A 14,169-nucleotide genomic window follows, 5' to 3' on the forward strand; every position below is an offset into this window, starting at 1 on the left:
GATGTTAGGGTGCAAACTGCATTGCTAGTTAATGTTTTGGTTTGACTCTCAAGGTGAACATACTGAAAGAGGAAAACTACTTTTCTGAAGCTGAGAAGGAAATGATAGATTTTGTGCATAAGGTGGAAAATGTCTATGCAAAAACTTTCCAAGAGAAGGAAAAGACTACAGCCCAGCCCAGGTAATAGATCTTCAGCCTCAATTTTTAAAAACATCATCTTTACCAACAGTGATGTGATGAGAATTGTGCGAGGTTTTGAATCTCTACCCATGCAGCAAAAAAAAAAGTGAGTCTTTGTTTGCTCCTGCTTTCTCCAGCTGCAAGCTTTCTTTCCATGGAAGGTGTGGGATGATTTTCCTTCTTACTCAACTGGTTGTTAGCAGTTCCAGCTTAACTGTGCTGTAGGCTGCAAACTTTCACTGTTCATTGGAAATGGTTGTATTGGGAACAAGGTGACTAGCTTGAAAATCTGAACTCATCAGGAAGAGTAGATAAATGACATGGACCTCATAGAGATGTTTTGTTCTCATTTTCAGTTCCTGGAGAAAAGAACAAGATCTGTCTATCCACATTCCTGTTCTGGATTCATTCCTGCAATGCAATGAAGACGGAGTTAATATTGCAGAGTACAGTATTATGTTAAACTGGGCTCAGTGGTGGGATCAGGTTACCCGAGAGACGATTCTTCTTCCTATGCAATCTCCTGAAGGCAAGTACTCTGCCATAAATATGTTGTGGTCAGGGAGCTTTGTGTCTTAAGGCTGTTCTTTTGGGACTAACAATAGGCCATAATGTTTTAAAGCAAGTGTGGGGATATCTGACCCCCAAGTCAGATGCAACCCTCAGAGGCTTCCCATCTGACCCCTGAAGCCTCACTTGCTCCCCACCCTCAATTTTTGTAGTGGCTGCAGAGGGGGAAAAAAAACAGGAAATGGCAGGCACTGGGGACTTGTTTTGGATTGGGACTCCACCCAGCATGTGAGGAGCTTTTAACCCCCTGTTACCTTCTGCAGCCCACGTCTGGGATGAGCCCACCCCCTTTTCTACAGTTTGCATTGATAATAAGGGATCTGTTGAAAGGAATGAATCGGGAGTATCCTGGATTTGGGCCAGAGTGGGGAGCAAAGGGTCATGTATTCAGTAATCAGGGCATAGCTGCCTAGAAGACCTTTTACCTTGTCCTAACTAACTGTGCCTCGGCCACAGACAGGATATGGACAGGAGCCTCTCTGATAGAGTGAGGGCAGACTGATGTTGGTGAAGCAGCCCCTTGGGTATCCTGCACCCAGATTGTTAAGAGTTTTAAGGATAAGACCTAATTCTTTGCATTACACCAGGAAACAGATTGGCTCATACACACTTACTCTTCCTAAGCTTACAGTGCTTTCTTTTGCAGTGACAGTGGGGACTAACCCTGTGACCCTATACACAGTGTGCAACTACAGGCATGCACATAGTTTATTGTACTGACTACCTTTTTTTAAAAAAACCACACACAGAACGCAAATCATGTGATCCAGAGGTTCTTTGGATGCACCTGTCATCTTGGCATGACTACTCCAGTATGAGCTCATGGATTGCAGCATCTCAGCAACAGGACAGTAGCACAAACTGGCCACAGCTGACAACAGAGACCATTGAGCGGAGAACATTGTGTAGCCATTACATGCAAAATGAAATATTGGACAATTTAGCCAGGTATGTGCCTTGTCTAAGTCTTGGTTGGGGGAACCTCTGGCCACGGGTCTCATTCAGTCCACCAGGCCAATTCCAGCAAACTGTGCCCACTTGACATCATTTGACATCAGTCATTTTGATCTGCCCTGCAACTTTCTGTAGTTTCCTGGGTTAGATTTATAATTGCCCATAATTTTACATAATCTCTTACCCACCCACCATTGGAATGTGGCCCCTGAAGACTAGCCAGGTTTTGAATCTGGCCTTTAGGCTGAAAGGTGTTCCCCTATCTAGCTCTAAATTGATGATCCACTTCTGTCAAGCAGTATTGTTTATTGGTGGAAGTAGCGTTTATTGGTGGAAGTCTCCTTAACAACTTTGTGAAGAGATCACTGGCTGCTTTGCATTAAAAAGATTGCTTTGTTTTTCTTGGTAGCAATGGAATATTTGTGCCAGTGGAACTAGAAGACTTTGAATGCCTTCTCCAGAGATTGACTCTTGTTGGAGGAGTGATGCAGAATCCTCATCCTGTTCCAGAATATATGTCAACCAGTGGCCTAGATTTCCATGCCTGCTTTATCCTGTACTGTTTAGAACATGGGCTAGACCATCTTCTCTACACCTATCTCGACTACTATAGGTAGGAATACATGACCTGAAGTGGTTTCGTATACACACATTTGTATATGTGTCTACCTGCTTTGTCTACCTGTGATGGGAGTTGTAGTTCAGGTTGGTGAAGCCTCGTCAGACACCCTCTTTCCACCACCCCCTCCAAAATGTTTTCAGAACAAAGGCAGCAGAACTTCTCCCCATGCCCCCAGACTGTTGCCTTCTTCCAATGGAGCTTTGTTCAGGACTCTGCACCTGGAGCATCATCTAATTTTGTAACCTAAAGGAGCAGAGATGAGAGAGTGCTTGACCAGTGGGGTCTGTGTGGTCAGTACACCCCTAGCTAACTAAGACATCAGTCTCTTTTACTCCTGCCAGAGCAGTTGGTCTTCTCAAAATCCATGTGGCTGCTTGCCCCGCCTTCTACTGGCCCATATTTTAGAAGGGGGAAATAACTTGTATTTCTTTTTTATTCTATGAAATTGATATTGTGTCCTTGATTTTGCAGTTTATTTCCTTCAGATTGCCCTCTTTTGGATGACAAAGCACTTCACGAAGCTCATCCGTGGTTTGAGTTTTTAGTGCGGTGTCGAGCCATCGCCAGCAATTCTGGAGGTAGGAACCTTCATCTGTGATTCTCTTCTGGGCCAATGTTCTTTGTGCAATTCTGATTAAAAACAAACATTTGTGAGCCATTGACCATCCAAAGTGATGATGGATTCTCCCTAAATGGTCAGGTTGGAACTCACCTGGGCTTCACCTTTTCTGTGGATGCTTAGGTGGTTGCTGTGGGGACGAGCACCTTTTATACCAGCGTTGTCTGGTCTGTGGGTTTTCTGGCATCCTATTCTGAGAAATGGAGACCCAGCCGCTGTCAATAACAGTCTGCTAACCTCAAAGATTAGGTTTCTGCAATGTGCTTTATATGGGGCTGCCTTTAAAAAATGTTTGGATGCAACAGCTGGTCCAGAACATACTGGGCTTTCGACATAGGAATGAAATCTTTTTTGTTCTTAGCTGACTCCTGGTTGATTTATGGGCCCAACTCAAAGGGGTGGTAAGTCCTGCTCCAGGTTCCCCTGCCCACAGCATTGTGGTGGGGGAACTAGTTATAGCAGTGCCCCATCTATGGAACCTTCCCCACAGGGAGCTTTCAGAGAGAGGATTGTATATGCCATGGGTTGGATTTTTATTTTTATTTAAATTGGAGGTAACATTCTGGCTGATGTCAGAAAAGTCAACTGTTGATCAACTAGTATTGTTGCCATGTGTTTGGCCTTTTTAAGTTTTGCTGTGTTTTAACTGGTTTTAATATTGTATTTTAAAATTGTTGTAATGGTGAAGGGCAGGTAAGAAATCAAATAATAATAATAATAATAATGTGTGAATTTCTTCTTTTTGATATCCGCCTTTGGAGCCTGTTCTTGGGCAGAAAGACAGGGTATAATAATGGAAAACAAGGCAACAGTTTTTTCTTTTTTCCTCCCTCCAGATGCAAATAAGATTTTCCAAGCTAGCCTGGCAAACGCCCAGATCTTGATTCCCAGCAACCAGGCCAGTGTGAGCACAATGCTGTTGGAAGGCCGAACGCTCCTTGCTCTTGCCACCACAATGTACACCCCTGGAGGTATTGACCAGGTATGCTGTAGAATATTGGCAGGATGCTGATGACCTTTTCCTTTCAAAGTGACGGGAAATGTCCAAAAGATCTTAAATGCCAGCAGCCTGAGAAAATTTGGGTTGTGTTCTTTCTCTGAAGGTGCAGATGAAGCCTTGTGTCAGGTGCTGTTGCTTGTGCCAATGAACTGTTCGGTTCCCATTTCCTTGCAAGTGTATTCAGGTGGTTCTTCTTCATTGTAGATCCTTCAGAATGGAGATGGAGGAGAGAAAGTAGATGCCCAGCTCTTCAGGATGGCCCTTGCTCCTTATCCCAAGCTGAGAGCAGCCCTCTTCCCCCAGTATACCAGTCATGGGACCTTGCCTTCCGACATTTCTCTCTACCACCTTGTCCAGGTATAAATATATACCTATCTGCCCCCAATACAAATAGAATCATAGAATTGTAGGGTTGGAAGGGACCCCAAAGATCATCTAGTCTTTCCTGCAATGCAGGAAACTCATCCAACCTCTGCTGAAAACCCTCCAAGGAAGGAGGTTTATCACTTTTCAGTCTTCTCTTCCAGGCTAAACGTACACAACTCCTTCAACTGTTCCTCATAAGACTTGATTTGTAGACCCTTTATCATGTTAGTGGCCTCCTCTGCCCATGTTCCAGCTTGTCCATATCCTTCTTAAACTGTGGTGCCCAGGTGGGGTTTGAGAAGGCAGAATAGAGTGGAACTATTGCTTCCCTTGATCCAGGCGCTGTAATGCTAGAGTCTAGTTACAGCAGCTGCCACTTTACCCAAACTTAACACCAGTGAGACTTGAAAGAGGGCTGTAATGGGAAAGTGGGGCACAGGTTTGAGTTCCTCTCCTGCAAAATGCTGACGGTGACCTCTGCAGGGCATTGCCTCTTCCTTCTGGGTATTCTGCAAGCAGCATTAATTTGGGATTGGATAGGGAGAGGCTGCAGCTTCCAGCTTCAGAGAGCAACTCCCTAACCACACAGTCACAGGAGCAGGTAGGAAAAAAGACACATGACTGAGCCTGTGTGGATGTCCTGGGGGCTTAGCCTATGCACCTCCTTCCAACGTACAGGGCCCAGGACTCCCAGCAGTGTACACTAGAACATATATACATACATAATTATATTTGCATGTCGCCTTTCCAAAGTTAAAGCCATGCTCAAGGCAGCTTGTAACATTAAAAATGACACATAATTGCAAACGTAAGTAGTCATAAACTGTAAACAAAACAGCAAATAGTGCACAACCAAATTAAACAGTTTCCACATAAATCATAATAAAACCTAAAATAAAGGAATAGAAACAAGAACTGCCCCCAACTACACCCCCCAACCAAAGAATCTGTTCAGCAGCCTCAGCTTTTGTAGCTGGAGTCAGTCCTCCCAGGCCAAGTGGAAAAAGCCTTGCAAGGCAGGGAGCAGTACTACCGGGGATCTCTGTGTGTGGTGACATGGCTCCCATACCACCACCCCTTGGCCACTTCTCCTCATCTTAGCCACAGCTACATAGCAATAGCCCTGACTTGCACAAGTGGAAAGGCACCTGTTTCTCCCACCATCACTTATCACAAGAGCATTTCATGGAGCTGCTGCATCTTGTTGGATGCTTAAGCAGAGGTCAGCAAACTTTTTCAGCAGAGGGCTGGTCCACTGTCTCTCAGACCTTGTGGGGAGCTGGACTATATTTTGGAAATAAAAATGAACGAATTCCTATGCCCCACAAATAACCCAGAGATGCATTTTAAATAAAAGCACACATTCTACTCATATAAAAAGACACTGATTCCCCGACCGTCTGCAGGCCAGATTTAGAAGGTGATTGGGCTGGATCTGGCCTCCGGGCCCTAGTTTGCCTACCAATGTTTAAGAGTGAAATGCCCTTTTGCTCGCCCTCTGTGGATAATTTTCTCCTCTCAGCTTGGTTTCACTTGACACGGATACTTTAAAATATTAAGTGGCTTAAATATGCTTTTGAATAAATAAAATCCTCTGGAGCTGCACTCTGCTCTGTGGAGTGTATGTATATAAGGCTGGGTTTGAATTTGATGTGACTGTTTCATTCCAGGATATCTGGGTCAGTGTGTGGCAGCAGCTGTACTACATGTGTAAGATGCTGCACAAGATGTGTGCTCAGTCGAGCAGCTTGGGTTAACATGTTTGCTGCACTTTAAGCAGGCCTTGAAATTAATGTTGTGTTCTGATTTTTCAGGCGTTAGTTCCATTTGATCCCACAAAATTGTTTGGCTGGCAGTCAGCAAATACACTTGTCATACCTGGTAGGTAACTTTTGCCATATCTTGTTACTATTTAAAGTGAGTATAAAGTATACGTGTGTGGAATCTCCCAGTATTTCATTCTGTTAAACAGACATTTCTCTGGGAGCTGACAAGGTGCTGAGAGGTTTGGCTTCCAGCAAAATCTTCTTTGCTCTCCCTGTTGCATCTGATCTTTCAGAAGGTGAAATAGAGCCCTAGAATTAGGCAAGCTTGTATTCTTGCCTCCTAGCTGTTTATCTTGAATCTAAATGATGTCCCAGACTGCCACTCTCCTAAAGTTGGCAACAAGAACATTTCTGTATTGTCTTTTTGCCAGTTATTAAGACTTGATCTTAAGTGGTTTTTGGCCATGTTGTCTTGCTCCTGTAATTTAAATTGTTGTACAGATTACTATTTTTTTAAAAAAAAAGTTTATTCAGTGGATGTGGCTATTGGACAGCCAAATTCTTGAACAAATTCTTGAAAAAGAGTTCTCCTTCCCTTGGAGCTCCCTTTCATCAATCCACTTCTTGGATCTCACACACAAGCCTTACACTGTCCAGAAAGCCACTGCCAGTCAGACAATGGTCCTGTGGTTCTTCTGTATCAGAGGAGGCCAGCCTGTTCCAGCAGCAATGAAATGTTTACCATTCCAAAGTCTCAGTCCACATTCTTTACAGGTTTGCACTCTGGATCAGATGCAGCCACTGCTTTGGGAACTGGCCCCACAGATTTTAGGGCATGGTTGGCTGCTTAAAAACTTTAGCTCTGTATCCACGTTTACTAAAGTGTCTCTGGCTCCAAGTGACAGCTGTAATAGTATATGGATGAAAATGGACTCTCTTAGAATACCTGCAGCAGCACTGGTCTGTGCCCCTCTTTCCTTTAAGCCAAGTTCAGTTGCACAACAAGTTTAATCAAATCAAATCCTGGAATATAATGTTTTCAAGAGCTCTTGGTTCATACAAATAAAATTTTCTCTGCACTTTTTAAAATTCTCGATGGAAAATGTATCCAATTTATCAATTATTTGTGTTTACAAGATGCCACTTGTGTTTCACTTCTCTCACCCTGGATGTTCTGCATTCCCAAGTTTTATTTAGAAAGTTTGTTGACAGTTTGGTGGTCTTGAGAGAGGGAAGGTCTAATGGAAGTGGAAATGTTGGGTCAAGTCCTCCCTTCTTGCCATTTTTATTCTGGAATTTGAAACCAACTAGTTGTCCTCCTTCTGGTCACTACTGGATAGGTCAGTAAGTTTTTATACAAGTGGTTCGATGAGCAGATAAAACTCCTAGGGTTTCACTGGCAGAGAAGACCAGAAAGCAGCTGGTTAAAAGACACCGTAATTTATTGTCCCAGGGATTGTCCTTGTGGGCTTTGTTTGTTTAATGGGTTGTGTTCTCTTCTATATAGTAATTGTGTTCATATCTGTGATGTATCTAGTTATGGATTCTAGAGTACAATAATAAATCAAGATACTTTATGCAAGTGGAACTTGCTTTTAGAAACCAGTGTGTTCTCCTTAGAAGTTGTTGGCAGTGGTGTGGCTGTTTCAGCTGCAGCTATTAGAAGGGCATGTGGAGGCTGTGTGGGAAAATAGCCCCCACCCCAGTCTGCTTCCATTGGCAGCTGGACAGCCTGTAACTCTGTAGCTCTTCCAGTGTTGGGACCCTATGGAGGCTCTGGGGTTGTTTTTGCCAGCTTGGCCTTATTTGGCTGGTGTTGATGAGAGTTGTAGTCAAAAACATCTGGAGAGCACTAGTTTGGCAAGGCTTCCTCTTTCAAGTGTCGAAAGTGTCCATCCCCAAGGCTATAATGGCTGTTGCTGGTGTTTCAACTGTAATCCCATGCGGTGCTCTGGCACTCAGGTCCTGTGTTGGGGCTTCCTGTTGGGGCTTGTGTTTGGCCATTGTGAGAACAGGATGCTCTTTTAGACAGACCTTGGGTCTGATCCAATAGGCTCTTAAGTTTTTATGTAGATTGCCGAGATTGTCAGTTACCTCCTGCTGTAGACACTGAGCAGCAAAACCTCCTACCAGAAACTTTTCCTGTGCCAGCCCCATTGAAACCCACAACACTTATACATGAAAGGACAGAGCTGCCTTTTTGTAGCTCTTTCAGTGGACTGATCCCAGAGAAGTGCCTGTGGCCAGGTGCGAGGCCAAGTTTCAAGGAGTCAACCAGAAGAATTGTGTCTGGCACTTGGGCCTGTGGAGCCTGCTATTTTTCTGTCTACTCACCACCGTGTTCTCCCTTCTCTTTAGATACCTGTAGTGACCTTCCTCACTTCTCAAGTGCCCCTTTTGTCAACAAATATGCTGTAGTTGAACGTCTGGATTTCTCCTACTTCTTGCGTCATGAACGCCCCTCATTTGCTTTTGGGACTTTTTTAGTCCAACAGCTAGCGAAGAGCAAAACTCCAAAGCAGCTGTGAGTATTTGAAAGCAGCAGAGATTTGGAAAGGAGCCTCTCATGTTCGCGACAGAACATTTTCTATAGAGAAATCTTTGTATTGCAATAAGGTATTGTGTTGTTTTAGATAGATGTAAGCCGCCTTGTAAGAAGAGGTATTAATTTATATAAAGTACTTTTCAGATTTGGACCCCAGGTTTTTTCTGACCTGCTTATAGTCCCCTTGGCTTTGATTTTGACTGTGTGCAGAGTTGGGTCCTTTCCTTGCAACCTCTCTGCTGTTCCAGATGCATGATGCTAACGGCTGCTGCCTTTTCTTCCCTAGGATCCAGCAAGCCGGCAATGATGCCTACTCCTTGGCCCTCTCCTTCTTTTATGTGCCATCTGTGGCTTCCGCCTGCGCCTGCTTTTTGGAACTGCTGGGCCTTGATAGCCTCAAACTCCGGGTGGATGTTAAAGCTGCCAACGTGATCCTGAGCTTCATGTCTCGAAGAGAGGAGCCTCAGCATAACTCGATCAGGCAGTCCTTGGGTAGCGTTTCTTCTACATGTTTTCTATATTGGAGAAAAGAGTGTAATATTTGATGGGTGCACAAGAGCAGAAAGCCCCCTGCCCTTTTGTTCCTGAATGGCAAAGTCCACATCCACAGTGAAGTTAGAACTGTTATATTTATTTAATAAGTTTGTAGACTGTTTGATGTTTTAAAAATCCCAAGTGATTTACAAAGTGATTCACAAGAGACTAGGGCCCTGCGGGACTTGACATCTTTCCGCAGGGCCTGTAAGACAGAGCTGTTCCACCAGGCCTTTGGTCAGGGCGCAGCCTGACCCCCTCCTCTGGCAATCTGCACAGGGTCCTGCTTGCTGGTTGCCATCAATTTGTTTCTGATTGATTTTATGGTGAAAAGTTTTTAGAATGTCGGATTGTTTTTATTGTTGTTAGCCGCCCTGAGCCCGGCTTTGGCTGGGGAGGGCGGGGTATAAATAAAATTTATTATTATTATTATTATTATTAAAGTAGACACCATAAAATCACAAGGTTAGAATACCAGCAAAACAAAAATACATAATGATGAAAAGCACCAAAATGCTAAACCAAGGGTAGATAACCTATTGGGGGAAAATATAACTTTGAAGTATTCTGCAGCCACATGAAGCCGAATGCTTTGCCTTTTCTGTTTACAGTTGAAAAGCTGACTCAGTTGGCAGAGGGAGAAAAAACAGCAGCAGAAGAACTCCTTGTCTGCTTGGAGGAAGCCGTGTGGGATAAGATGGAGCACCAGGAGATAAGCAAGTGAGTCAGCCCTTTGAGCCCAGTGGTGGGAATTTGCTATACATTCTTTGTGGCCTTATATTTCAACTATGAAGACTTAAGGATTCAAATTTGGAAGGATTGATTTGATTTTTGAGTAGATTTGATTTGATTTATTATATTTCTATGCCACTTTTCATTCAAGTGAATCACATAGCAGCTTACAAACAATAAATAACAAGAACATAATAGAACATCACAAATACAGCTTAAGGTTGAAGTGTGATGTATAGAACAAAAAAAAAAAAAAAAAAAAAAGGAGGAAAACAAGTATAGCTTGCATGCTGTCTCCACCCCCTTTACTTTTTAGCCTGGAATCCCTGCTAGCTGCATATTAGCAAAGAGAGATTCCCCTTCCAAATGCTGTTTCTGTGTTTCAGTTTCCTGTATCTCCACATTCACTTGAGTCACAGGGGATGGAGAGGGGTAGTTAAGAACACCAAAGCAAGGAGGGGCAGAGAAGAGTGTAAGAAGCAAAGGGCCCAATTAATCCAGTGCTGTTTCCAGATACCTCTGAGGCACAAGAGCAATGGCACTCTCCCACCCAAAGCAGCTGCCATTCATAGGAATGCCCCCTCTGACAGTGGAGGTAGTAATATCTCGCTGTCATAACCAGTAGCCTTTGATAGCCTTGTTCCCCGTGAATGCTGACCCCTTTCAAAGCAACCCAGATTCATGGCCATCACTATGTTTTATGTTAGCAAATTCTTGCAATGTATTTCCTTTTGTTTGTCTCTACTCTTCCACCATTTATCTTAATTGGATGACCCAAGTGTGGCCTAGTATGATGTGTTCATTTTCTGCACACCATGCATAATAATAATAGTAATGTTCTATGCCTTCACTTGCCTTTTCTTTAGAGGGCTGTTGTGCTAGTCCCTTGAAGGTTTTGGTTGTTCTTGGCAAGTGTTTTTTATGGAGGTGGAAGCTTAAGTTACTGGCTGTTTCAGTAGAGCTAATACATCCCTTCCCCATAGGACATCCAGCGAGGCAAGGAAGCAGTGGTCTCTGGTGGCCCAGTTTTGCAGGCTCCACGGCCTCAAGCTGAGCATGTCATACCTGAAGGTGTGTGCGAGATCCAGCGAATGGCTGCAGTTCCTCATTGAAGCCCAGAGGTACAACTACCAACCCTCTGAGGTAAGGAACCCTTCAGGCAAAAGTGATATGGCCATCTTTATTAATTTGGGGTTTAGTCTTTGCAATGGCTGCTTTGAACAGACAATGCTCTTGAAATAGGGGGAGAGATCACTAATGTGGCTTCATTTGCCCTGGCAGCAGAAAGACAGGTACAAATCTATAAAGGCATTAATATAGTAGAATTCTAATTTGTGTTTGGTATGTGTACCACTTTGCTGTGACTCATGAGCTCAAGACAATAAACTAGACTTCCAGGTGTTTTGTTCTGCAACTCCCATCAGTCCCTCGAGGGCACCAAGTTGGTGAAGACTTCAATAAACCATTGTCTGGTTGCCTCTTTGCGCTGGTGGTTCACCTTACACTGTTCACCTAGTTTGTTCTTTCCCTTCCCCAGGTTGTCCCCATCCTCCAGGAGTTTCCCCCTCCTCTGCAGGACCACTTGAGGCTGGCCTTGGAGAGTTTGCAGTCCTCAGTTACTCCATTGGAGGACGGTCAGGGTGGCAACTCCCACCGGCTGAGGCATGAGCAAAAGCCAGGCACCCACACCAGTGATCTCTTCCGCATTCTCCTTTGGTGTCAGGAGCAGCCGCGTCCCTGGCATTACCTTCTGGGTGAAGCTGTGAAACACCAGGCTCCCATCCTGAGCGTCCTTGCTGCATGCTTCCAGGTAAGACTGCTCTGAGGATGACCCTGTGCTTCTGTTGTTCATTTATTTCCGTAGGCCGTATGTGTGATATTTTAGAAATATTTGCAAGTACAGTGGTGCCCCGCAAGACGAATGCCTCGCAAGACGGAAAACCCGCTAGACGAAAGGGTTTGCCGTTTTTCAATGCGCTTCGCAGGACGAATTTCCCTATGGGCTTGCTTCGCAAGACGAAAATGTCTTGCGAGCCTTGAGATTTTTTTTCGCTCCCCACCCCCTTTTTCTAAGCTGCTAAACCGCTAATAGCCTTTTAGCAGCTAATCCGCTAATCCCTTAAGCCTTTAATAGCCGCTAATAGCCGCTAAACCGCTAATAGCGCTAATCCGCTAATAGGGTTGCTTCGCAAGACGAAAAAACCGCTAGACGAAGAGACTCGCAGAACGGATTAATTTCGTCTTGCGAGGCACCACTGTACATTCCTCAAGGTTGGTCACTTCCTCCTTGTATCTAACTTATTTACTTCTTTCCTACTCCTCTCTGGCCACATCCACCCGTTTGGAAGGACACCAGTATTATCCATTGCCTCTGTGTTTGGCTCATAACTTCCTTGGATAGCTCCACCACTGCCCAAGTGACAGACCACTTGGAAGGCTCAGCTGAAACCCATGAATGGGATCTTCAGGACTTGGCCACCCTCTGGCAGACACTTCTCCAGAGGCAGAAAATCCAAACTCTTCTTCGTGGCTTTCAGCTCTTTCTGAAGGTAACTCTTTAAGTCCCTTTACCTGATATTACTTGGGCTGCCTCTGCTGGGTGCACCAGAAACCACCCCAGCATGCAACTCCCATTTGTTTAACTTGTGCTTCTTCACATTTTCAAGAGTGCCTTTGAAAATAAATGTAACAAGGGTTCCTGTGTGTGTGTGTGTGATGTCTTCAAACTGAAAGCTTCAAGAGACATGGAAACTGCACATGGAGCAGCCCAAATGAACCCTCCGTTCCAAGTTAAGGAAGGGAAATGGTCCAATTTCTGCCCCCTGCTGTGGTTACACTTTCAGAGCCTCAGGAGCTAGATTGGGGGGGGGGGTGTTCAATGTCAGAGGTGTATTTTTAAATAAATAAACGGTGCAACACTTGTGAAGAATGTGGAACATAAATTTGCATCAATCTATTCAGGACTCCCCTTTGCTGATGATCCTCGAGCTATACGAGTTGTGCATGGACTACAGAAACTACAGCGAAGCGCAGAGCAGACTCCTTGCATTCCAAGCCAGTATTTCAAGAGTAAGCAGACCCTTCCCTTTGCTTGCTGAAGCTTTTGAACCAACTCTTTAATTACAGAGGTAGCTAGCATCTCTAGGCTAGAGCATGGTCTTCTCTTGAGTGTGTGAGGTTTAATTTTTCCAGTTTAAGGATTGTTTGAGCATGCAGGCACACACGTATGGCTGCCCACCCTTCTTCCTTGGGTGTATCCTTCCCAGTTCCCTACCACGCGACTTCTTTGCATTGTACAAGTTGGCTTACTTTGTCAGAGAGATGAAGGAGAGGGTGGGGGAGAGGCGTGTTTTGGCACTTGGATAACTTTCAAAATGATTTTTGCACAGCTGCAAGCCTTACCCGAAGGTCCACCTCTCCTCTTGCCTGTGCCCTGGCTGGTGTCGCAGGCTTCATTTCTTCTTGAGCTGATGCTCCAGCAGTGCAGGACTCAGTACGAGCTGGGAAAGGTCCTTCAGCTTTTTGCAGATACGGACACCGTTCTCCCTCATGGTACGGACAGTTTTCTTTGGTTCCCTGTCAGTAATTCGCTACCTGCACAGCCAAGACTTCCTCTTGAAATCTGCTTTCAGTGCCTGACACCAGGCAGCCCTCAGGAGGTGGTAGTAAAGGAGCATCAGCTGCCGAGTTCATTCTGCTTTTAAGTGTAGTCAAATCATTGGTTTTTGGGGCATGGAAATAAGATGGGAATCCAGGAGGTTTGGAAGACCAGAAAAAGGGATGTGCATGTGCATGCCTCTCCTTGGCATGTTGGGAAACCCAGTCACTTCTTTGTCCATCATGTGCATCCTCAGTGCTGCATATAAAGGCAGGGACTGATCTGCATAAGAGATGGTTGTCTTCTGCTTCATTTTTATACCATCTTTCATCTAAAATGATCCCAGGTTGGCTTGTGAACTTTAAAGATAGAAGAAGTAAAACATGGGAATAAACTAGTGAATTAGACGTAACAGCAGCACGTCAGCAATTTAAAAGCATTGGGGTGAACAAGAAGGTTTTTAGTCTGGTGTCTAAATAAAAATAAAAATACTGATGCCAAGTGGGCCTCCCCTAGTTGGGGCTCTGCAGCCAAAAAGACCTCCCTTCCTAGGCCTCCCTTCGTTGCCCTCCACTTCACTTCTGCCAAAGGTATTGCTCAGCAAAGGGCCACAGCATGGGCAGCTTGATGGGGATCCTCTTTGCTCCTTTCCAGAAAAGCCTGCGTCATTAAAGCACAGACT

At 44.6% G+C, this 14,169-nt stretch overlaps 1 protein-coding gene across 2 annotated transcripts in view; it reads left to right on the plus strand.

The window, feature by feature from the left end:
- Positions 1-14,169, plus strand: part of SPG11 (SPG11 vesicle trafficking associated, spatacsin) — a 33,127-nt gene that overhangs the window by 11,225 nt on the left and 7,733 nt on the right. For both annotated transcript variants that reach the window (XM_083411752.1, XM_083411753.1), the window contains exons 13-28: positions 54-181; positions 538-710; positions 1,501-1,699; positions 2,115-2,318; positions 2,799-2,905; positions 3,783-3,928; positions 4,151-4,303; positions 6,127-6,193; positions 8,437-8,602; positions 8,910-9,115; positions 9,769-9,877; positions 10,873-11,032; positions 11,427-11,699; positions 12,238-12,438; positions 12,851-12,958; positions 13,279-13,441. In XM_083411752.1, the coding sequence (XP_083267878.1) occupies positions 54-181; positions 538-710; positions 1,501-1,699; positions 2,115-2,318; positions 2,799-2,905; positions 3,783-3,928; positions 4,151-4,303; positions 6,127-6,193; positions 8,437-8,602; positions 8,910-9,115; positions 9,769-9,877; positions 10,873-11,032; positions 11,427-11,699; positions 12,238-12,438; positions 12,851-12,958; positions 13,279-13,441 (2,563 nt within the window). The remainder of the gene's footprint in view (positions 1-53; positions 182-537; positions 711-1,500; positions 1,700-2,114; positions 2,319-2,798; positions 2,906-3,782; positions 3,929-4,150; positions 4,304-6,126; positions 6,194-8,436; positions 8,603-8,909; positions 9,116-9,768; positions 9,878-10,872; positions 11,033-11,426; positions 11,700-12,237; positions 12,439-12,850; positions 12,959-13,278; positions 13,442-14,169) is intronic.

Source organism: Podarcis tiliguerta (assembly GCF_965153285.1).
Source record: "Podarcis tiliguerta genome assembly, chromosome: 14".
Taxonomy (NCBI): Eukaryota; Metazoa; Chordata; class Lepidosauria; order Squamata; family Lacertidae; genus Podarcis; species Podarcis tiliguerta.